At 40.5% G+C, this 22,480-nt stretch overlaps 2 protein-coding genes across 8 annotated transcripts in view; one reads left to right on the forward strand and one right to left on the reverse strand.

The window, feature by feature from the left end:
- Nucleotides 1-5,181, forward strand: part of TRIM37 (tripartite motif containing 37) — a 127,098-nt gene extending 121,917 nt beyond the window's left edge. For 4 of the 6 annotated variants that reach the window (XR_004179279.1, XM_021928242.2, XM_031657047.1 and 1 more), the window contains one exon: nt 2,283-2,570. Coding sequence is in view for 5 of the 6 variants with exons in the window: in XM_021928242.2 (XP_021783934.1) it covers nt 2,283-2,286 (4 nt within the window). In the remaining variant the exon portion in view is untranslated. Of the gene's footprint in view, nt 1-2,282; nt 2,571-5,036 lie in introns of those variants that run through there. The other 2 variants (XM_031657043.1, XM_031657046.1) reach the window with 1 other exon arrangement.
- On the reverse strand, nt 24-21,778 carry LOC116270981 (protein phosphatase 1E-like). Of its 2 annotated transcripts, XM_031657049.1 has the most exons (6): nt 20,943-21,778; nt 16,492-16,680; nt 13,589-13,732; nt 12,934-13,027; nt 4,996-5,185; nt 24-2,920 (listed from the first exon to the last, which is right to left on the reverse strand). In XM_031657049.1, the coding sequence occupies exons 1-6, from the start codon at nt 21,006-21,008 to the stop codon at nt 2,833-2,835; spliced, it is 771 nt and encodes a 256-aa protein (XP_031512909.1). In that variant the 5' UTR covers nt 21,009-21,778; the 3' UTR covers nt 24-2,832. The 2 variants fall into 2 exon arrangements, with proteins under 2 accessions (XP_031512909.1, XP_031512908.1); XM_031657048.1 differs by having other exon boundaries at nt 24-5,185; nt 20,943-21,777.
- Between the last annotated feature and the right edge of the window lie 702 nt (nt 21,779-22,480).

Raw genomic sequence — 22,480 nt, forward strand, 5'->3', positions numbered from 1 at the left:
TAAATAAAAAGACAAATGACTAGTGGTTTTAAATTGCTAGGTTTTATTAAGATAATTGGCAAAATTTCAACATACTTCTTACCTGAATGAACAGTTTTAATAAAATATGAAGGATCACTCATGACTACAACTGAACTCAAAAGTGAGCTGTAGAGCAGATCTGTGAATTGATAAATTTACTTGGTAAGAAATAATTCACTTCATTCGCTTCACTCCATAGAGAATTCTTTGCAGAGAAATGTTATGAACAAGAGAACAAAGCCTGTCTCTCACCAAAGAGCACCTAGAGTAAGAGTTTACAATGATGTATCTGGATTATCTACTTCATCAAAGTTTATTTCCTTTTCAAAAACAACTGCTGTGTCAGTCTGGAGTTCCCTGTCCTATTTCATGTTTTCTAATTAGTACAATAAATAGTCTTCAAAATAGAAGATAAAATGCTGCTACGGGAAGTAACAATTGTTTTTCAACACCATACCATTTGTCTGGAAAATCATTGTGTTATAATACTGGCAGTATCTTACTTTGTTTTGCAAGAGACATTTAAGCTATTTGCAGATCAGAATAGAAGAGTGGGCATTTGTCCTTTAACATCACGTGATTTTCAAAGGTGAAAAAAATTTCTTTTGCTAACGTACGATTCAAAGAAAAATGGTATCAAAGTATGGACAAAACTATAGTATTCCCTTTTATAGCCTTGCTTAGTTAAGAATGTTCACTGAGTGAATAAATTAGGTTTAAAAATTAAAACAATAATTTAGATCATTTTCCCACAAAGCCTTAGCAAGGATTTGATGGGGAAGGAAGTACTTGAACCATAGCAGTTTTATCTGTAAACACTGAACTTGGCCATGCATCATTTTCATCTGCCCACTGGATGTTGCACTTCTCATGGCACAGTGTTCAACAGTGGAGTGTGGTTGTCATGAAAATGCAGTATTGACACTATACCACTATAAATGTGGTCAAAATTAGACTCAGTGTTGACATTGACATTGTTGCCATCGTCCTTGGAAAAGGTGTTACTTTCAAGGAGCCTCCTAAATGCAACAGTAACTTTAATCATAATAATTCAAGGACAATGGATGGCACTTCTAGGTAAAGAAAAGGTATATACATAAGAGTTTCTACCCATCCTCTTTAGAACAGACCTAAATGGGATTAGTAGCCCCAGTGTGTGTTGCTGTAATGTTGCCTAACCTCATATCCCTCAGAAGTACACATCTAGAAATTGAACAAAGGAAACCTTTAAATTGGGGACCAAGTCCCTTTGAAACTCACAGTGAATGTACAAGGAGTTTGTAATGACTTCAGTTGGTGACCTGAAGTCTGTTTCCCTAACCAGTACTACACTCTTGTTTGGATTTATTTTACTATTTCCTATTCTAACAAAACTTGTTTAGCAGGCAAACAGATTGATGCAGACCATGTTAAATTGAAAAAGTGATACTGCCACTCTTTAAGGATTGAGTGTAGAACTTTCACCACCACTAAATTACACAATGAATAAAAATACAAAACACATAATTCACAGACTATACCTCAGCATTAACAGTTTATATATATTATATAGATACTTTTATATCTGTCTAATATTTTTACAATCACCAGATACACCATCATTAAATACAAGTTACAGAAATATGTAGATACCATTAGTTAGAGGGTTACTTATTGCTTACGTCAGCAAGCAGCAAATAAGGGCACAGGATTTGAACTGAAGGGAACTACTTCCTATCACCAGTGGCGTTAAGATACAACACTGCATTTCACAAAGCACTGCTTTTTATCTAGTTTGTAGAACCAAGAGCAGCATATATCAGACCAATAACCACTATTTTAGTATGTATTATAGAATTTTAAAGGATTTACCTTACAAATGGTACCTAACTACTCTATAAATATGCATGTTGTGAACAAATGAATAGTTGCTATTTTTTACATTATTGGTTTATAACGACCACACTAGAACTACTTTGCTTTATTTTCTAGAGAGCTAATGGCATGAGAAATGAGTTAACACTGCTGTGTAGTCGGACCTACAAAATCCACACCCTTAAAAATGGGTCTGTGTTTGTCCCAGTTTTACCCAGCCATTTTTTTCCCCACTGAGAAAGCCTAGCATGTGAAACTTTTCCCCTTTACCTTCTTTATTCTGATCAAAAGCATTACCAATAGACAACAATAGACATTTTAAAAAGCTTTTTTTTTTTACTTCACTAAGCACTTTGGACTATAATGTGTACCAATAGTCTGCTGCCTCTGTTTTCTTGTTTTCTTAGATAATTTGATTTGAAACTGACACTGCACCTGATGGGTTAACAAGATCTAGGCTTCAGAAAGTGACAGCTATGAGTGAGGACCATGTGTGGGGCAAAGCCTCAGAATGATGAAGGTTCCAGTGCTATAGTTGGGGCCATGTTGACTCCTTTTCAACCATTTGTCACAGACTTGAGGAGAAGAAGAAATGACTTCAAAATCAAGAGAAAACAAATACTGAAAGTCTCTACTTACATCCAAATTTTTAAAAATAAAATCTGTAGATTAACAATGTGATCATTGCTAAAGTGAAACTGTTTTTGTCTACTTGATATAGCTCTACTGGTACCCAAAATATGCCAGTCATCTATGTCTTTAAAATTCAGGGATTTTAGTTCTGTTATGGGCCTGGGGAGCGTGTCCTATCCTATAAACACATGATTAGGTGGGGGACACTTCTTAGCGAGAGCACTCACCCTTGTGAGTGAGCACTCCAGAGGTGCCACCCGTGGGCATTGGCCGGGCTGGTCTGCAGTTGACTAGGGCAGGGTAACACCAAGACATTTGTGACTCTCAGAGGATCAGAGGCTGCTTCACTGAATGAATGAATCTTGATAGTTTATTTGTTGTCTTTAGTTGACAACATGCTTCTAGCTTGAAACTACAGAAGTAGGAAAAAGACAGTTTCAAAATATCAGATACAATATTGAAATGAGAAGCACGTGTCCTTTCTCTGCGGTCTGAAGCTACATGTAAGCAGGACACTGATGTGTCTTCCAGTTACAACTAAACAGACCTGGCTGTCAGTCATCTGCATTCTCAGTGGCTTCTGGGCTCACTTTAGGCAATACTTTCAGCCTCCTCCATGCCGATTACTTCACTCCCTTGGGGGAAATACTTTTAGAGAAGATAAAAGTAGCATTTCTCATTCTCTAAAATCACTTTTTATTTTATAGTGCTACATGCCTTTGCTGTCTGAACTAAAAAAAGTCAAAATACACAAATGCTTTTGATTTTCTTTGTAAATGGCATTTTGACTCTATAGTGTATTTGTACCTGACATCATCTCCGTTAAATCAGTTTTATTCCTGAGATGAGGGTACAGTGGAAAACATATTAGCATCATAGATTAAAACCAGTTGACAGTGGTCTCCTAAAATGCTAAATAATAAAAATTCCACCAAAAGCACCATAACAGGTTATGAAACTCCCAAGTAACTACAGCCCTAGGAAATATTTTTTAATTAAAAAAAAGTTCATAGTCTTTTATGTTACAGGAAAAAAATCCATAAATCTTTCTGACTATAAACCGCCTCACAAGTCTGAGAATATGACACTTTTACACTGATTTACCACTTTCATTATTGTCAGTTAAAATCCATATGGCTTTTAGTCTTTTACCTACCCAAAAAGGTTAGGGGGCAGGGGGTTCCTTCATAGTGCCCAGGATTTTGAGGGACATTTCCCAACCAAATTTAATTTAGCATTAAATTTTCCATAGACATATTAGGCACATCAGACCAGATTTCAACCACATTGAGATTTCAACACTGTATATCCTGACTGAAATCACTAACTCGAAAGCCTCCACTAGTGACATGAAGGGATGGTGGGAAGGGGGTTGTATATAGGTGTCGAGACACATCACAGGGACCAGTTGTGTAATTTTGCAAGTGAAACTGCCAATACTTTTTTTTAGATTGAAAACACTGTACTTTGAGTTTCCTAGAGATCTATTTACATTGAAGAATTGAGCCATCCATGGATTCATAATGAAGCACATATGATTTAGAAATGTCTACCTTGTTTCTACTCTGATAGTGGTGTTTTTATTGGGGGAGAGCTAGCTAACCTACTTGAAAGAAAAATTACTCTATTTTATAGCTCCAAGGAAGATCTGGGCATGGAATATCATGAGTCTTTCTGAGTTTCCTCATGTTTTCACTGTACCCTTTCCAACTATTTTGCCTCCATGGCAGAGAACTTCTTATCCTATTTCTCTTCCCACTTCCAATAAGTGAGGACAGGCTAGTGCCTATTTTGTGGGAAGGCTCTTGAGCAGAGAGAAATGAATAAAACTTTGGATTAAACCTGAATCTGTGCCACTTCTTTGAGTAGTGGTGGCGTAAATGAGACAATCTAGAAACTCTGTTTCCCAGGAATTTGAACTGTTCATTTTCCAACCCTGAACAGACAAGAGACAAGCTCTCCATTCTGTATATCTGCTCCCCTGTTGAACCCAAATTGAAAGCAGCGGGAAACTCTCCAGCACCACTCCATTCAGGCAATGATGACTGAACTGATTTTTTCTCCATCATTAACTCATTAATAAGATTGGCTTTCTTTGGTGCACCAGGACCAAACATTTCAACTGGTGGCAAAAACTGGGCACTGTGAGGTTTGCTTGCTTCTATTTGTGTGAGATCTAGGTAGCCTGGGTCTTCCAGCACGTTGATTTGGGACCCTGGGCTCAGACTAGTTCTATCAGTGAATGAATCCACACGCCCATCATAGCCTAGATCGGCTGGTGCTGAGCACTGGTGCTGAGGCCAAGGGCGTTTGCACTCTCCATGATTCTCCTTATCATCCCCACCATCTTCTTGCCCTCCTTGAAAAGAGTTCTCTGTCCAATCTGATTCCTCACTAACATTTACAGCTTTGTTCATGTCCCTCAGGAATACCACAATAACCGTGATGTTATCACTTGACCCAGCATCACGAGCTGATGCCACTAACTTGTGGGCAACCATGCTGCTGTCTCCGTTATTCTCTTTCAGGTGGTCGGACACAACTTTCACTGCCTCATCAGGGTTCACGGTGTCATAGAAGCCATCACAGGCCAGAATGAGGTAGTCTTCGGTCCCATCCAGAACAGTGGAGGCAGAATCTGCATCCCCACAGATATATGGCTTATGTTCAGCATCTCCTGCGGGAAGCAGAGTGTGGGAGCATCATCAGCCTTTGCTTTACCTTGCATGCTAAGAATGTTTATGACCAATGCCATGACTCTGATCACAACTTACTGGATTGTGAACTGAATTGACTGGAAAGAATTTATAAAATAGTTTTTGACAAAATACTTAAATTCTCTGGTAATCAGATCTGCTTACTCCTTACTCCCAGTTAAATAATTGCTAAGTTACTGGGCATAAGTTCTTACCTAGCTTAGACTCTGAATCTGCACCTCTGGCTATGATTTAGGCTTAGCTGAGTGTAACAACAATGTCAGATCTAAGTTTGTTGCTGTACTGAAAAATTCAGTACACTATGTAGGAAAACATGGTTGATTTAGTGGATATGTTCTTTTGCAGGTGGTTTTGATTTAGTTGAAATTTGAAAACAAGTCCACATTGAAAGAAACAAACCAAAGCTCTGATCATTCTCTTCATTAAATCATTTTTGTTCTATTCTTGTTTAGAAATCAATAAATAGCTTCATGCTGCGAGCACAAAGGAAGGTTTGAGTTACACGAGATTATATAAATCAAGTCTTAACTCCCTTAAGCCAGGAAAAGTTTTGTGGCTGACCAAGGCCTCACACATGGGAGCTGAATGCAGTTTTCCTGATTCCCAACCCACTTGGCTTTCTATTTTTTAATGGTGCTTTTACCCGTAACTTCTAAAGAACAGACAAAATGTATGACCATTTTTTCTCTTATATTTAGAGATTGCCATATTCTTCATATGGCTCTGATCATCACCCCACTTCTGTCTTTATTGTTATTGTGCATTTCCCCGCTTATTAACAACTGTGAGAATTCAAGGTCTTTCTGGGCCTTTCTGTCTTCCTTTTCTTGCTTAGCTCGTCCTGTCACAGAATGACATCTGAGCTGGTCCTGAAGGGTAAGTTAGTTGTCACCAGGCAGAGAAGTTGTCTCAATTGAGGGAACAGGATAAGCAAAGGCAGAGGTAACTGTTAGGGAGTAATGTGCAGTTGGAGAGTAGGGTGCTTGGGGTAGGAGCGAGACTGCAGACCTTGGGCCCACACTAAACTAAGTTTCTATCACCAGACTACTGAGATAATTGATCATTTAGGATTTTCACATCCACAGCACTTCCAAATCTATTCCTTGTTTACATTGATTACATTCCTTTAGGTACTTTGTGAGAGCATAGCCAAAGGGTCCTTAGCCTATGAGGTAACTAAATAGCTTATGACTACAACAAGGGACTCTCATTCACTTTTTTTTTTTTTTTGAGGCAGGGTCTTACTCTGTCACCCAGGCCGGAGTGCAGCGGCGCAATCAGGGCTCACTGCAGCCTCAATCTTCCAGGCTCAGGTGATCCACCTACTTCAGCCTCCCAAGTAGCTGGGACTACAGGCGCACACCACCACACCCAGCTAATTTTTCTTTTCTTTCTTTTTTTTTTTTTTTTTGTAGAGATAGGATCACGCTATCTTGCCCAGGCTGGTCTTGAACTCCTGGCCTCAAATGATCCATCTGCCCACCTTGGCCTCCCAAAGTGCTGGAATTACGGGCATGAGCCACCACACCCGGCTCTCATTCACTTCTTTTTTTTTTTTTTTTTTTGAGACAGAGTCTTGCTCTGTTGCCCAGGCTGGAAAGCAGTGGCACAATCTTGGCTCACTGCAGCCTCTGCCTCTCAGGTTCCAGCAGTTCTCCTGCCTCAGCCTCCTGGGTAGCTGGGATTACAGGTGTATACCACCACACCTGGCTAATTTTTGTATTTTTAGTAGAGACGGGGTTTCGCCATATTGGCCAGGCTGGTCTCGAACTCCTGATCTCAGTTGATTTGCCTGCGTTGGCCTCCCAAAGTGCTGGGATTACAGGCGTGAGTCACCGCATCTGGCCTCTCATTCACTTCTTTACAAAAAATAAAAACAAAACAACACAGGGTACTGAGCAATAATTCCTAGAGTAGGGTATCATAAATCATCATTACATAGTATTATAAAAACAAGAACTGAACTCCAGATATTTACAAAGGGCTTTACTGTACAGCAGTGGCATACTGCTTAGTGGTTAACGACACCAGCACTAGAGTCAGACTGCCTGGTCCAAATCCTAGCTCTTCTATTTGTCACCTACACAACTCTCATCAATTACTATCCTTTCCATTGCACTAAAACCAAACTTTTTGACTCAGGGAAGATTAAAATGAAGATAAACTCACTTGAGTGATCTGACTATATATTCATTATTTCTAGTATCTGGTATGGGTTCTCTGACCCAAGAAAGTTGGCCAGGCGCAGTGGCTCACGCCTGTAATCCCAGCACTTTGGGAGGCCAAGGCGGGAGGATACTTGAGGTCGGGAGTCCGAAGCCAGTCTGGCCATCATGGTGAAACCTTGTCTCTACTAAAAATACAAAAATTAGCCAGGCCTGGTGGCGTGCATGTGAAGTCCCAACTACTCAAGAGGCTGAGGCAAGAGAATCGTTTGAACCCAGGAGGCAGAGGTTGCAGTGAGCCCAGATTGCACCACTGCACTCCAGCCTGGACGACAGAGGGAGACTGTCTCAAATAAAAAAAAAAAGTTTCTTTCCAACATTTTACATTTCTGTTTAATCCTCAAATAGGCTAGAAAGCTCATTAGGAACTCCATGGATAACTCTGCTAGAACCAGTGTGGGCACATGCCCTATCCAGCAGGTTGCGTGATTAGATACACAGAGCAACAAACAATTACTTAATATAATTACCTGGGTTAGTATATCTATGAGGTAAGAAATTAGTCTTCGATGTTATAAACGTTCATTTCACTCCTTCCATTCACAAACATATAACCCTCTCATCTTACTCATATCTAGGCTCTTCTCCATTCATTCATTCATTATTTTTATTTTTTTATTTTGAGACGGAGTCTCGCTCTGTCACCCAGGCTGGAATGCAGTGGTGCGATCTCAGCTCACTGCAACCTCCACCTCCTGGATTCAAGCTATTCTCCTGCCTCAGCCTCCCAAGTAGCTGGGATTACAGGCACGCACCACCATGCCCAGCTAATTTTTGTATTTTTAGTAGACACGGGGTTTCACCATGTTGGTCAGGCTGGTCTTGAACTCCTGACCTTGTGATCTGTCCGCCTCGGCCTCCCAAAGTGCTGGGATTAGAGGCATGAGCCACCGTGCCCAGCCCTCATTGATTATTTCTTACAGGAGTCAAGACCATCTTTCCAAGGCCGGGCGCGGTGGCTCAAGCCTGTAATCCCAGCACTTTGGGAGGCCGAGACGGGCGGATCACGAGGTGAGGAGATCGAGACCATCCTGGCTAACACGGTGAAACCCCGTCTCTACTAAAAAAAAATATAAAAAACTAGCCGGGCGAGGTGACGGGCGCCTGTAGTCCCAGCTACTCGGGAGGCTGAGGCAGGAGAATGGCGTAAACCCGGGAGGCGGAGCTTGCAGTGAGCCGAGATCGCGCCACTGCACTCCAGCCTGGGCGACAGAGCAAGACTCCGTCTCAAAAAAAAAAAAAAAAGAAGACCATCTTTCCCAAGCATGCTTTTGATTTAGTCAACTTCGCTTCTATGCTATGGTGCCTCCATAGCCTGTTAGAGCTCATCAAAACTCAATCTATTTAAGCAGAAAATGCAAAAATTTAAAAGAGATATTTAAAAATAAATAAATAAAATCCAACATGGATTCAGTGTCCTTCATCAATTTACTAAAGTTCCCATCCCCTACTCTACCTGACTATATGATTATCATCATTATTATTTTCTGAATTCCACCTCTAAAAATAAATGTGATCTGAGTCACACTGTTCCCAAAAATCTTGTTTTAGTGCTTCAATTAAAAGACTACTGCAACTGTTAGTTTGGAACAGAACATACAAAGATTTGCACAGAGAAAATGTTGCCAAAGTTCTGGCTTTTCACCTGCTCTACTGTTGGCTGTCACATTCATGACATTTCGCCCCCAAATTTGGTAGGAGGGCATGAATATCCATTTCATGGTAGAAATGGCAACATCCTTTTGTCTTCAGCCTCCTCTCTCCATATGTTAGGAAACATATCATGCTTCTGTCAACTTTGGATCATAAGTCTGAAGGGCTCATGGGGAGAAACTGTTGAAAATCTTTTCATTTTTTAAGTATCATTTCATTCCTGAGTAGAGCTGAACTCTGCCCAGGAGTCCTTTTTCTTGTCCTTTTGCAGCCCCCTATTTTATTCCATGTGGTTTCCAATTCTTTCTCAAATTCTTCAACTTCCTCATCCACTTAAGCTACTGTTTTTTGGCAAATGGCCTAATTTCCTACTTCAAAGACAACTTGATCAGGCTTGAATTTTCTCAATTCCCCTCCCACTCCTGCCACACACTCTCTCTTTGTTTAATCTGTAGCGATTCCCCCATATCAGCTACCATTTTCTCGGGGTAAGCAGTGTCTTTTTCCCGTCCTAACAGTGAGCCTGTGCTGCTGGTCCTGTCTCCCTAGGACTCTAGCTTCTCTACTCTCTCGTCTTCAGTTTCTCCTCTACTTGCTGTCTTCCTTTTCCTACAAACATGCTTAAATCTAAAATCTCCTCATCCTAAAAATAGAAACAATAAAAGGGAACCCTTTCCTGAATCAGCTTTTGCCTTAAACCACCACACTATTTCCTTTCTCCCCTTCACCATCAAACTGCCCAAGAAATTAAATCTACACTTGCTCCTTTATGTTACTGCCTATTCCCGCGTGCCAGATTGTTTGTTGATTAGTAGGTTTTCCCACCTACCAATCTGTCTCATCAGTTAAATTGATACCCTCCTCCATATCCCTTTTTAGCTCTCCTCATCTCTGTAACAAACTCCATGAATGTCTCCCAGCCGCCTGTTTCTACTCTAGCCCAGCTTCCACACAAATATCTTTATAAATACAAATCTGACCCTGTGGCCCCTCTGCATATTCACCTGGTAAAGTCCAGACTACTTAGCCTTGCACATAAGGCCCTTCGCAATCTGGCAACACTGCTAATCTCTTACCACTCCCATCTCTGCTCTAACCTGTACTTGCTGTTTTTCCTAAAACATGCCATGCCCTTTCAAACCCCTGTATATTTATGCTCTCTACCTGTGTAGGGATTTCCTTCCCAGCACATTATCCTCCACATTCAACTCAAAAGTCACTCCATGTATGAAGTCTCCCTTATCCATTCTTAGATTATTTTTTATTATTAAAATAGAGATGAGGTCTCACTATGTTGCCCAGGTTGGTCTCAAAATCCTGGGCTCAAGCATTCCTCCCACCTTGGCCTCCCACAGTGCTGGCTGCCACACCCAGCCTTCTGTCTGAGATTGTCACTTATTAAGGGACATTCTTCCCATCTTTAGTTTTACCTTTTAGAAGAAGAGGCTGGTATCCTCTAGTAAGTTAGTTCTGTAACAAGCATTAAAGATGATCCTCAGTCCTCTGACAAAGACAGGTCAGATCAGGCGAAACAGGTGTTTGAGCTGTCAACCTAATTCACTGGCCACTCAAGCACCCATATAATGATTATTAATGTAAATTGGTTCCACAAATAGTACAGTCCTCTGGTTCAGTGATTTTCAGTCAAGGATAGCATTTGATGGGTGTTGGGTCCTGTTAAATCTACAATGTGCATGATAAAGACTTTTCCCCACCAAGAATAATAATAATAATTCCATAGAAGGGTATATTTTAGAAATGAGAAATTTCCCCTTTTTGGCCTTATTCTAGAGTTCCTAATAAATAACTCCCTCCAGTCTAAGGTCAAGCCAACTCTCAATTTTTCAGGAGGTATTTGTAGACTCTTTTAGCTCTCTATTTCTCTTTCAGCTTTCTGCTCATATTTGGGCCACTTCACAGCTTGCCAGCACCTTCCCAAAGAGTGGGAGGAACTCAAATCAGTGGTGAAAGCTAAATCCTTTCAGATTTTCTTCAGGTTCTGGAATTTTTTGGTGATGATTAAATTTTGAGACTAGATGTGGATTTCAACCAAGTCTAATTACTTCATTTCTTTAGGGAAGCAGAGATTAAAAGCTGCAGTATACATGTAATGTACATATCACCCATATAGATATACATATTGATTTATTCTTTTTTAAAAAAATAGGAAGTGAAGCTAAGCCATGAAGCCTAAAATAATAAACCCAGGGCCCAAAGTGAGACAAAGATAGAAATAGCTTAATTCTTTGAACTAACACCCTTGCATTTTGTCCAGCCAACTTAGCTGTTTAATCTCTATGTTTTAGACTGAGTTTCATTGACTTTCCCCTTCTTTTGAAAAATTTAAGTCCCAGGGATATACGGTTCTTTGAAACCCCAGGGTTATCTGACAAATGACTGTATTCCACATACAGAAAGTAGTTTTCATATAAAAAGCACAATGTTTTTCCTATCAACTTACTCTGTTATTTATGTCATTTTAAAATTCATTGAAATAATTTAGAGGCATAAACAAAATAAATGTGGATAAAATATGGAGAAAGGCTTCCATTCTCTGGAAAATACTGATTTGACCCAAAATGCAGTGAAATAAGAAACACTGTCATTTTTTGTTTTTAAGACAGAATCTTTCTCCCTTGGCCCAGGCTGGAGTGCAGTGGCACAATCTTGGCTCACTGCAGCCTCAAACTCCTGGACTCAAGCAATCCTTCCACCTCAGCCTCCTGTGTACTAGGATTACAGGCACAAGCCACTATGTCCAGCTTTTTTTTTTTGAGATGGAGTCTCGCTGTGTCGCCCAGGCTGGGGTGCAGTGGTGCGATCTCGACTCACTGCACGCTCCGCCTCCCGGGTTCACACCATTCTCCTGCCTCAGCCTCCTGAGCAGCTGGGACTACAGGCGTCCACATTAGCCACCACACCCAGCTAATGTTTTGTATTTTTAGTAGAGATGGGGTTTCACCATGTTAGCCAGGATGGTCTCCATCTCCTGACCTCATGATCTGCCCGCCTTGGCCTCCCAAAGTGCTGGGATTACAGGCGTGACCCACTGTGCCCTGCCTTTGTTGTTGTTGTTGTTGTTGTTTTTTAAGAGATGAAGTCTTACTATGTTGCCCAGGCTGGTCTTGAACTCCTGGGCTCAAGTGGTCTGCCCGCTTCAACCTCCCACAACGCTGGGATTACAGGTGTGAGCCACTGTGCCTGCCCCAACTGTAGTTTGAAGCAGATTTGTGTACTAATGTTTAAAGGCTTCCATAAAATTTAAAATGTATAGAAACTAGGAAATTCTGCATTTCTTGATATGGTTCTCTTTCTTTTTTGTTTGTTTTGTTTTGTTTTTTTTGAGACGGAGTCTCGCACTGTCACCCAGGCTGGAGTGCAATGGTGTGATCTCCACTAGCTGCAACCTCCGCCTCCCAGGTTCAAGCAATTCTCCTGCCTCAGCCTCCCAAGTAGCTGGGATTACAGGTGCCCGCCACCATGCCCGGCTCATTTTTTGTATTTTTAATAGAGACGGGTTTCACTATGTTGGCCAGGCTGGTCTTAAACTCCTGACCTCGTGATCCACCCGCCTCGGCCTCCCAAAGTGCTGGGATTACAGGCGTGAGTCACTGCGCCTGGCAGTTCTCTTTCAATAATGGAATTTAAGTATATAAATGTACAGGTTTAACTAAATCAAACAATTAAAAGAGACATCCAATTATTATTTTAAAGAATAGTAAGCATTCTGGTAATATAAATTATCATCTCAGGTTCCCTGTATCAGAGTTAATACAGGACAATGAGCTAGAAGAGGACAGTTTGGGGAAACAAAAATTTGTTTTTCCTACCAATAGCTCTGGAGACTGACAGACTTCCATTCACCCTCCAGGCACCAAACCAGACTACGCAACCTCCAAGGGCCTCAATTCGCTGCTTTTCATCCTAAACAGCAATGCAATAAAAAGAAGCAAATAACTGGATTCAGGATTTATTCCTTTACTTTAACAGTAAACAACAGATATAATACTCATCAGCTCATGAAAAGGTTCTCCTTGTTTCTCCATTGGAGGGTGAGCACAGTTGCTGATGTAATAGCAATAACTGTAATAATTAAGGGAATCCTGGCCGGGTGCGGTGGCTTACGCCTGTAATCCCAGCACTTCAGGAGGCCGAAGCGGATGGATCACCTGAGGTCAGGAGTTCAAGACCAGCCTGGCCAACATGGTGAAACCCCATCTCTACTAAAAATATAAAAATTAGTCAGGCATGGTGGCGCAAGCCTGTAGTCCCAGCTACTCAGGCGGCTGAGGCAGGAGAATCGCCTGAACCCAGGAGGCAGAGGTTGCAGTGAGCCAAGATCACGCCATTGCACTCCAGCCTGAGCAACAGAGCGAGACTCCGTCTCAAAAAAAATAAATAAATAGTAAGTGAATCCTAATCAATAACTAGAAAATCTAAAGTAATAACTAGAGCATGGGCTCTATTAAAACAGACCATACTTACCTCTCTGTCTGGTTTGTGTGGCTTCATTAGTTCAACAGCTTGACCCTTTCTCACAAGCATAACCTGGGAATCACCCACCCAGGCCACATGTAGCATGTTGCCTCTGATGAAAGTCACCACTCCTGTGGTCCCACATCTTAAGCTCTGAAAATAGTTTAAATAAAACTAGACTCAGTGAAAAGAAATAGATACAACATTCTTATTGAGAAGCAATTTATAATTAATATAAGCTTTTCAGCTGGGAGCTATACTATTAATTATGGAATTTCACACATATACAATAATTCATTGTCTCAATGCATTTTTATATGCATGTATGTATTTATATATATATATACACACATAAGTCCACCTGATCTGTGATATGCAGTGCAGGGATGATTATTAATTCTACTTTAAATACAGATAAGAAAACTATGGCAGGTTATGTGACTTGCCCAAGGGCAGGTAACTATTAGTACATAAAACAGAATTGAAATTATTTTTCCTCCCAGTCAAGCACCAAATTCTCTATACCAATCCTCAGAGTAAAAATTCTGCTCTCCATTTCATTACTGACATCGTATTTGTTCAGTGGGAGAGTCCTAGCTGTACGAAATGATATATAAAGCATGATTGGTACACAACAGATGCTCTAATCTCTGGAAATTAAGCTAAGGAGCCAAGAGACAGCTTACGTTCCCTGGAGTACTAAGATGCTTATACCTTTAAAAAATATCCTCCCGACAGTATTTTTAGAGGCCTTTGCTTTTGGAACATTGCATAAAGAACTAACAGCCTGGAATTTCACTGCAGTAGCTACCACTGTACTTAAAGCTCTTGATCCTACTATACGAAAATGACATCCCCATTTGACATGAGTCACCACCAAATGAGCATGACTTTCTGTTACTAAGGACCTGGCCTAAATTAGAACCAATGCGTCAGGAGTGGTAAAAGGCCTCTTGTATCCAATGAGAAAAACAACTTCTCTTTTCCCCTATATAGGGAAAGTTTGTTATAAATCCTCACCCACCAATAAAATATCTTCCCACACAGAATGTTCAAAAACTCAGCCCCCTAGAACACATGATAAACACACTTCAGTGCATATGCCCTGGAGAGAACAGGAGGCAGGGCTGCTTCACAACAGGAATAGCTGCTTTCTTCCCAGTGGTTAGCGGCACACGGAAGCATAAGAAGGAGAAAAGGGGCTGCTAAGACAAACCTAAATTATTCAGAACTATTGACAGAACTGAGAGACGCCAGGGTCATTGACAAAACAAATGAGGTAAACATGGTCAGAAAAAAAAAACAAAAAAAAAAAACCCAATTTTGAGAAGACAGAGGAAAAAGAATAGAATAGAGGATAAAGAAGACAGAGTGATTCTCTTTGTTTCATATTGGTGATTACAGGTCACCTCTCAGGGGCCCGCCGTTGTCCTCAAATCAGATGATAAAAGCCTGCAGCTTCAAGAGAGGCAGAGTCAAGCAGAACACAGGTCCTCAAGAGACTGGGAGCTCTGAGGTCAAGAGCAGCTTTATTCTCCAGCACCACCTCTTTGTGTGGACTCTGCTGGTTACTGTTGGATTTGCATATTAATCCAAATTTAGGGGAGGGGAGAGATTAAGAATAATTCTCTTTCTTAATACCAAATAGGTCTGAATTATTGTTTCATTAATTCCAAGCCCCATTATTGCTTGTAGCATAACTATGCTATCAAAAAAATGGATTAAATAATTACCCTGATCTCTTCAAGCCTATTTTAAAAAGAGTTAATGTGCCGGGCGCGGTGGCTCACGCCTGTAATCCCAACACTTTGGGAGGCCGAGGCGGGTGGATCACGAGGTCAGGAGATCGAGACCATCCTGGCTAACATGGTGAAACCCTGTCTCTACTAAAAATACAAAAAATTAGCCGGGCGTGGTGGTGTGTGCCTATAGTCCCAGCTACTCGGAGGCTGAGGCAGGAGAATGGCGTGAACCCGGGAGGTGGAGCTTGCAGTGAGCCGAGATTGCACCACTGCACTCCAGCCTGGGCTACAAAGCGAGACTCCATCTCAAAAAAAAAAAAAAAAAATTAACTCTTTTTTTTTTTTTTTTTACTTAAACATTAACTCTTTTTTAAGTCACAGTGCAGGAGTCTTATTTTTTGTCTATCTACTTCTGTAATTACTTTTAAAAATTAAAAATTATTTTCTTTCTATTCACCCCCAGTTAAAAATTCAATATAGAACACTGTAGTTAATTATGTACCAATACCCAGAACAATAATTAGTTTTGTTTTTTTGTTTTTTTTTTTTACTTTTGGACCTTAATATAGAGTCCTTGCCATTTATTCAAAGTAAAAAAACTTAGGTCTGATTAACCTTCGCAATGTAGGACATGAGCTCTGACTTTTCTCCCTTATTAAGAGAAAAATCAGCTCAAGGATCATTTAAGGATTCACCCTTTCCAAGCGAATTTTCCCTCAAGAGATACACAGCAAAACACTGCCTACCCATTTAGAACCAAATGTATGGAAGTAATCCCAGTTTCTGTTTCTTTTTTAGACCATTGTTTTATTCACCATATCCAGATCTTGTCAGCAAGAGTCTGCTTAGAGAGATGGTCCTGGTGTGAACCTGACAGGCAATGGTGAATAAAAGAAAGATGAAACTCACCTGCCAAATCCAGCAATTATTACAGAAATGAATCCAGAAAATTACAGCTTGAGAGTTTCTATACAGTACATCATTGTACCCCCTGAAACTATTCCTGAGGAGGGATTTAGAACTACAACAGAATCCACTACTATGAGTCAAGAATACAGTTTGGATAATGTCTGCCCAGAAAGAGAAAATCTAAATAGCCCTTTAACCACACAGACCAAATTGAGCTCAGCTAGTGCATTTCTAGCTGGAATTTGTGAGAAAGGGGCATACCTCCCTGGCTGCTTTCTGCACAAAGCGCTCATCAGTGACCCGGAAGGCCCTGCACAGGGCCTCAGCAGGATCATGGGGGAACATCTCCTGGCGGACTAAGTTAACGTGGAGGTGAATGGAGGCATAAATAGCAGCATCTACTCCCCCATGGCCATCAAACACTGCAAAGTAAGCTTGTTCTTCCTGGTCCTGTCAACGGAAACACAGAACAGTTAAGGGAGTTGGGTACAGCATGATTCAAATGAACCAATCTCCTGGCATCATTGTTGCCCATCCTTTCTCCTCCACTGCATTTGTCATTTGGAATAATGAGACTAAATGTTTTCCTTCTCTAACATGCCTGATCAACTGCTGAAATACCTACAATATTAGGGCATCTGTGTTTACACACCAGAACACTGGAACACGTCATGCCCAATTAGTTCAAGCTGAAGTGCCCTCTCTCCGTGAAAGTTGTTGTCTTGTACCATGGAAACCACCCACGTACATTTGCTTCAAAATTGCTGTTACAAGTTGGGGGAGGGGGAATAGGTAGGGTGTGAGAAGAAACTGAACAAAAGCAGCTCCAGATTGAGTGATTTTTTTCAAAATGAAAGTACTTGAATAGCAAAATTAGAACCTGAGAACAATAGAAAATATCTGGTCTTCCAACACAAGGCCAATTAAATTCAAGTTTAAAATATATAAAGATATGAAAGCATAAACATACTTCTAAACCATAATACCTTCCTCATAAATCATTCCCAGTCACACTGCATTCTCACCATAAATAGCATAGCATCTCTAAACTAGTTTACCAAACTTGAACCACATCAGATGCTCAAATGCCCTGTGTGGCTGACCACTTTGCCTCACCCCATGGTCTAAGATTTTAGTTTCACATTTCCTTGCAAAGGCAACTGCCAGAGGAGGATCTTCCAACTCTGTGCTTTGTCTTGACAAAAGAAGCCTAATCATAAGATTCCACATCAACAATTAAGCAGTTTGCTGCTTTATCATCTGCTCAAGTGTTTAAATCTCAGATCTGTCTCACTTATAAGATCTGCGATGCACTGAACTCACACTGAGTCCTGAGCTCCCTTCAGGCAAACAGTAATAATTTTCATTTGCAAGTCTTTTGACTTCTTTTTCCTAGGCTCTAAGAGCCTTAGAAGAGTCCAGGCCTGTCATTGATTCTTTTTTTTTTTTTTTTTGAGACGGAGTCTTGCTCTGTCGTGGTCCAGGCTGGAGCGCAGTGGCCGGATCTCAGCTCACTGCAAGCTCCGCCTCCCGGGTTTACGCCATTCTCCTGCCTCAGCCTCCTGGGTAGCTGGGACTACAGGCGCCCGCCACCTCGCGCGGCTAGTTTTTTGTATTTTTTTTAGTAGAGACGGGGTTTCACCGTGTTAGCCAGGATGGTCTCGATCTCTCGACCTCGTGATCCGCCCGTCTCGGCCTCCCAAAGTGCTGGGATTACAGGCTTGAGCCACCGCGCCCGGCCATGTCATTGATTCTTAAGCGAATCATGTAGTTTTCTCATCTGTTAGGCAGGGATGAGTTGCTGTCTCATGGGGATTTGGAAGGGCTACTAAAATAACAAGTATATCTGTACTTTGAAAAAGTTATTTTTATTTATTTATTTTTAGAATCAGGGTCTCACTTTGTCACCCAGGCTAGGGTAGAGTGGCATGATCACAGATCATTGTAACTTCGAATTCCTGGGCTCAAAAGATCATCCCGCCTCAGCCTCCCAAGTAGCTGGGATTACAGGCAAGAGCCACTGTGCCCGGCCGGCTGAAAAAGTTACTTTTAAAAGGGTATATTACATTCACAAAAGTATCAAATATAAATGTCCATAGAATAGTAACCAAAATATTATGAAACCTTTCTCTAACACACACATTACAATTAGTTCATTTAGCAACTTTAGTGCCATTAAGAAAGGATTAAACAACTCTCTAGAAATAATACTGGCTGGGCGTGGTGGCTCACACCTGTAATTCCAGCACTTTGGGAGGCCGAGGCGGGCGGATCACAAGGTTAAGAGATCAAGACCATCCTGGCCAACATAGTGAAACCCCTTCTCTACTAAAAATACAAAAATTAGCTGGGTGTGGTGGCACACGCCTGTACTCCCAGCTACTCGGGAGGCAGGAGAATCTCTTGAACCTGGGAGGCGGAGGTTGCAGTGAGCCGAGATCGCGCCACTTCACTCCAGCCTGGTGACAGAGCAAACGAGACTCTGTCTCAAAAAAAAAAAAAAAAAAAGAAATAATCCTGACAGGTAGTATTTCTATCTCTACTAAAGCAGTACTCATTTTTAAATAATTCGAAATAGCACCAGAAGAAACAAAAGGAAGCCAAATGGATTTCTTTAAAAAATAAAAAATGTATAGCTTCTTTTTAAAAAAACAAAAAACATTCACTGATGTTTTTTCCTATTACAATAATGTATGACAATTCAGACTAATAACAAAGGAAAATCACCAATAATTCCACTATACACAGATAACCAGTCTTCTCTATCTCTATATATATACATACATATATATATAAATGAAATTAGGATCAGAATGTGCATGATATTTTATAGCCTACTTTTTGTCTTTTTTTTTTTTTAATTTTATATTTTATATTTTGAGACGGGGTCTCGCTCTGTCACCCAGGCTGGAGTGCAGTGGTACGATCTCGGCTCGCTGCAAGCTCCACCTCACAGGTTCACACCATTCTCCTGCCTCAGCTTCCCAAGTAGCTGGGACTACAGGTGCCCACCACCACACCCGGCTAATTTTTTGTATTTTCAGTAGAGATGGGGTTTCACCGTGTTAGCCAGGATGGTCTTGATCTCCTGACCTCGTGCTCCACCCACCTCGGCCTCCCAAAGTGCTGGGATTACAGGCGTGAGCCACCGCGCCTGGCCTGTCATTTTTATTATCGGCATTTCCTCATCTCACAAAGATTTACTTAAAGACATTGTTATAAATGGCTTAAAATATGCATCTTATATGAGCATATCATAGTTATTCCCTTTCATGATTTAGATAATTTTCAATTTGTTATAAACAATGTTGTAAAAACATTTATGTCAAACAAAACATATGCCTAAGACTTTTCTGTATTTGTTTTCTCATAATAAAGAATTAAAAGTGAAATGACCAGATCAAAGAGTGAAAATTTATTAGGTTCTAAATATGTGTTGCCGTATTGCTCCCACAATCTGTTTCACTATAGCAAGGTGCTCCTTTCTGAGTTAAGTCCTCTGGGTTAATTTTGAAATTAGGAGGCAAAATAGAAACCAATCAAGTCAACAAACAACAATAATGCCCTTAAATATGAGTATAATCTTCAAATAGGTATAGTGATATAAGGATTGTTTATCACACAATCCTTCTGGGTTACATTTGCATGGCCATGTTACTAGAAACAAAGACATCAGTTGATCTATCTTTATAACATAAGCACCAATTACCAACCTGCCATCATTGCTGATTAGACCTTGACAGTAAGCTAAAATTTAAATTTAGCTGCTAAATAGAGGAAATATTGTGCTTTGTATAAATTACTACATTGTAATTTTTAAGTTATGGACTGAGTGAAGAAAAGAGGCAAGTGACAGGCAAAGGAAACAAACCTACTTCTGTTTGCATTAACATAATACATTTAATAGAAAAAGAAAAAGATAACAAGAAAATAGTTATTAAGCTGCCAAGGCTCATATGGATCCAATTTGTCAGATACAGAGATTCATGAAATATAATTTCAGCTACTTTCCTATCTCAGAGACCAAGATTTTAAAAAGAAAATCACATGAAATAAACTGCATCAGTCTTAAATCTTCCTTTTGTGTTTGTGTTGCTTTAGCAACATAGTAATGTGAGAACTTAATACACCATTTGATTATACTATAGAAATAGTTTGGGTTTTTTGGTTTGGTTTTTTACAAAACAGCTTCATTGAGATGTCGTTTTTTAAAATTGTTTTTTCTTTTCTTTCTTTTTTTTTTTTTTTTTTAAGAGACAGTCTCACTATGTCTGTCACCCAGGCTGGTCTCAAACTCCTGGTCTCAAGCAATCCTCCTGCATCAGCCTTCCAAAGTGCTAGGATTATAGGCGTGAGCTACCGCACCCAGCCTAATCGTTTTCTTTTTTGCTTATATGTTTATAGAATAGCTCTGGAAAGTGACACAAAAGACTACCTTGCCTCCATGGAAGGGAACTGAGTACCTGGGAGGCAAGGATAAGAGAGACATTTTTATTTTCCCAGTTTTGAACCATGTGAATGCATTACCTATTCAAAAGAACATAAAATAGTTCCTTTTCTGTTGCAAATTTGTGCCACTTTGCATTTAGCGCTACTCTAATCTACCAAAGATACAATTAGAAATATATCAGAAGTTTTCCTTTTCTAACAGGACCATGAAGGTGTTTGTTTTGTCTTTAAAATCTCACTGACTCTCCGGAAGTGCCCTTTACCTCTAGGTTGAAGAGCATATTAAAGTCAGGAATGCAGACATGTTTGTCCTCCATTTTCCTGCGCATGTTTTTGATGGCATGGATTGATGTCTCATAATAAAGCTGGGGTCTCCTGCGGAGGGGGAAGTCTTTCACCCAGCTGCAGCAAATCTCGTGTAGTTTGCTGAAGACAGAACGGGCCAATTTCACTGTCTCAATCTCTGTGAAAGAAACACAGAAACCCCCAATGAAGAGCCTTGTAAAACTGCTTTTCACTTCTCTGCTTGGTAAAGACAGAAGTAGGTCACCTTAGTCAAGTTCCTCCTTAATAGAAGAAATTCATGCTTCTCAAGAAAAATGAAATGCTGCTTCTGAAGAGAGAAAATCATAATCTATCTAGTAGAAAATCATCAGCCTGCAGCTGCCACTAAATATTCTTATGTCATGAGGAGAAAACCTTTGGCCAGGGCTGGACCTATTCCTGGCTTGATTTCTTCCAGCTGGAGAAGTGTTCTCACCACACTGCTCCCTAGTTCCCAGCACCGGTTCCTTTTTGGTTGTTTGCTATGGTTATCACCAGGAGAGCCAAGCCTCCTATGCTTAGAAAAATAAGCAGTGATTAACACTACTTCCATAGTCCAATTAGCTGGATAAATACCGTGTTTATTGGAATATGGAAGGCCTATGAAAACAGCCCACTAAATACAGAAATAAGAAGGGTGTATGTTGCTTACCATTTGTCTTTGTCCTCTTTCTCCCTGACTTCTTCCTTTACATCCAATTCCTTTTTCTCCTATAAATGATCATTTGTAACTGAATTGTGTGTATATATATATATATTTTTTAAATTATTACTATTATTATTATTATTATTATTGAGACAGAGTCTTGCTCTTGTTGCCCAGGATGGAGTGCAATGGCGCTCTCTCTCAGCTCACTGCAACCTCCGCCTCCCAGGTTCAAGCTATTCTCCTGCCTCAGCCTCCCAAGTAGCTGGGATTACAGGTGCCTGCCATCACGCCCGGCTAATTTTTTGTATTTTTAGTAGAGTCGGGGTTTCACCATGTTGGCCAGGCTGGTCTTGAACTCCTGATCTCAGGTGATCCACCCGCCTTGGCCTCCCAAAGTGCTGGGATTACAGGCATGAGCCACCACACCCGGCCTGTTTTTTCCGTTTGATATATTTGTTTATTAAAGTTTTAGGCCATAGTTTAAATAGTTTAGCCAATAGGTTAGCAAATGAGCTAAAACTTTTATACGACTCTAAGGAAAATGTACTTAAACTCTGTCTATGCGTGTGATCCTAGATAGAAAAAGACAGAGAGCAGCCAGAGGAGCAATACTAACAGGTCTCTTGACCCTAAGCCTACCGCTTCACCTGTGTTTACCGCTTCACCTATTGGGTAGAATTGGCAAGCTGACTTCTGAGGTAGACATGTACCCTCAGTAGATGGACAGATGTGTAAGCCTTTTAAGCAACACTGAATGATACTGAAGAGATTGTATTTCCTATCATTGAACCCTCCACTCAAGTTGTCCTCCACTTAAGTTGAGCTACG

This window comes from Papio anubis, chromosome 17, assembly GCF_008728515.1.
Source record: "Papio anubis isolate 15944 chromosome 17, Panubis1.0, whole genome shotgun sequence".
Taxonomy (NCBI): domain Eukaryota; kingdom Metazoa; phylum Chordata; class Mammalia; order Primates; family Cercopithecidae; genus Papio; species Papio anubis.

Excerpts from the sequence above, each read along its gene's own strand:
- LOC116270981 (XM_031657048.1), bottom strand. The coding sequence starts at position 21,008 with ATGCGCAGGAAAATGGAGGACAAACATGTCTGCATTCCTGACTTTAAT. Across the intron at positions 16,681-20,942 it reads ATATGCTCTTCAACCTAGAG|GACCAGGAAGAACAAGCTTA; the intron begins GTAAAGGGCACT and ends TTCCGTTGACAG. Across the intron at positions 13,028-13,588 it reads CACACAAACCAGACAGAGAG|GATGAAAAGCAGCGAATTGA; the intron begins GTAAGTATGGTC and ends ATTGCTGTTTAG.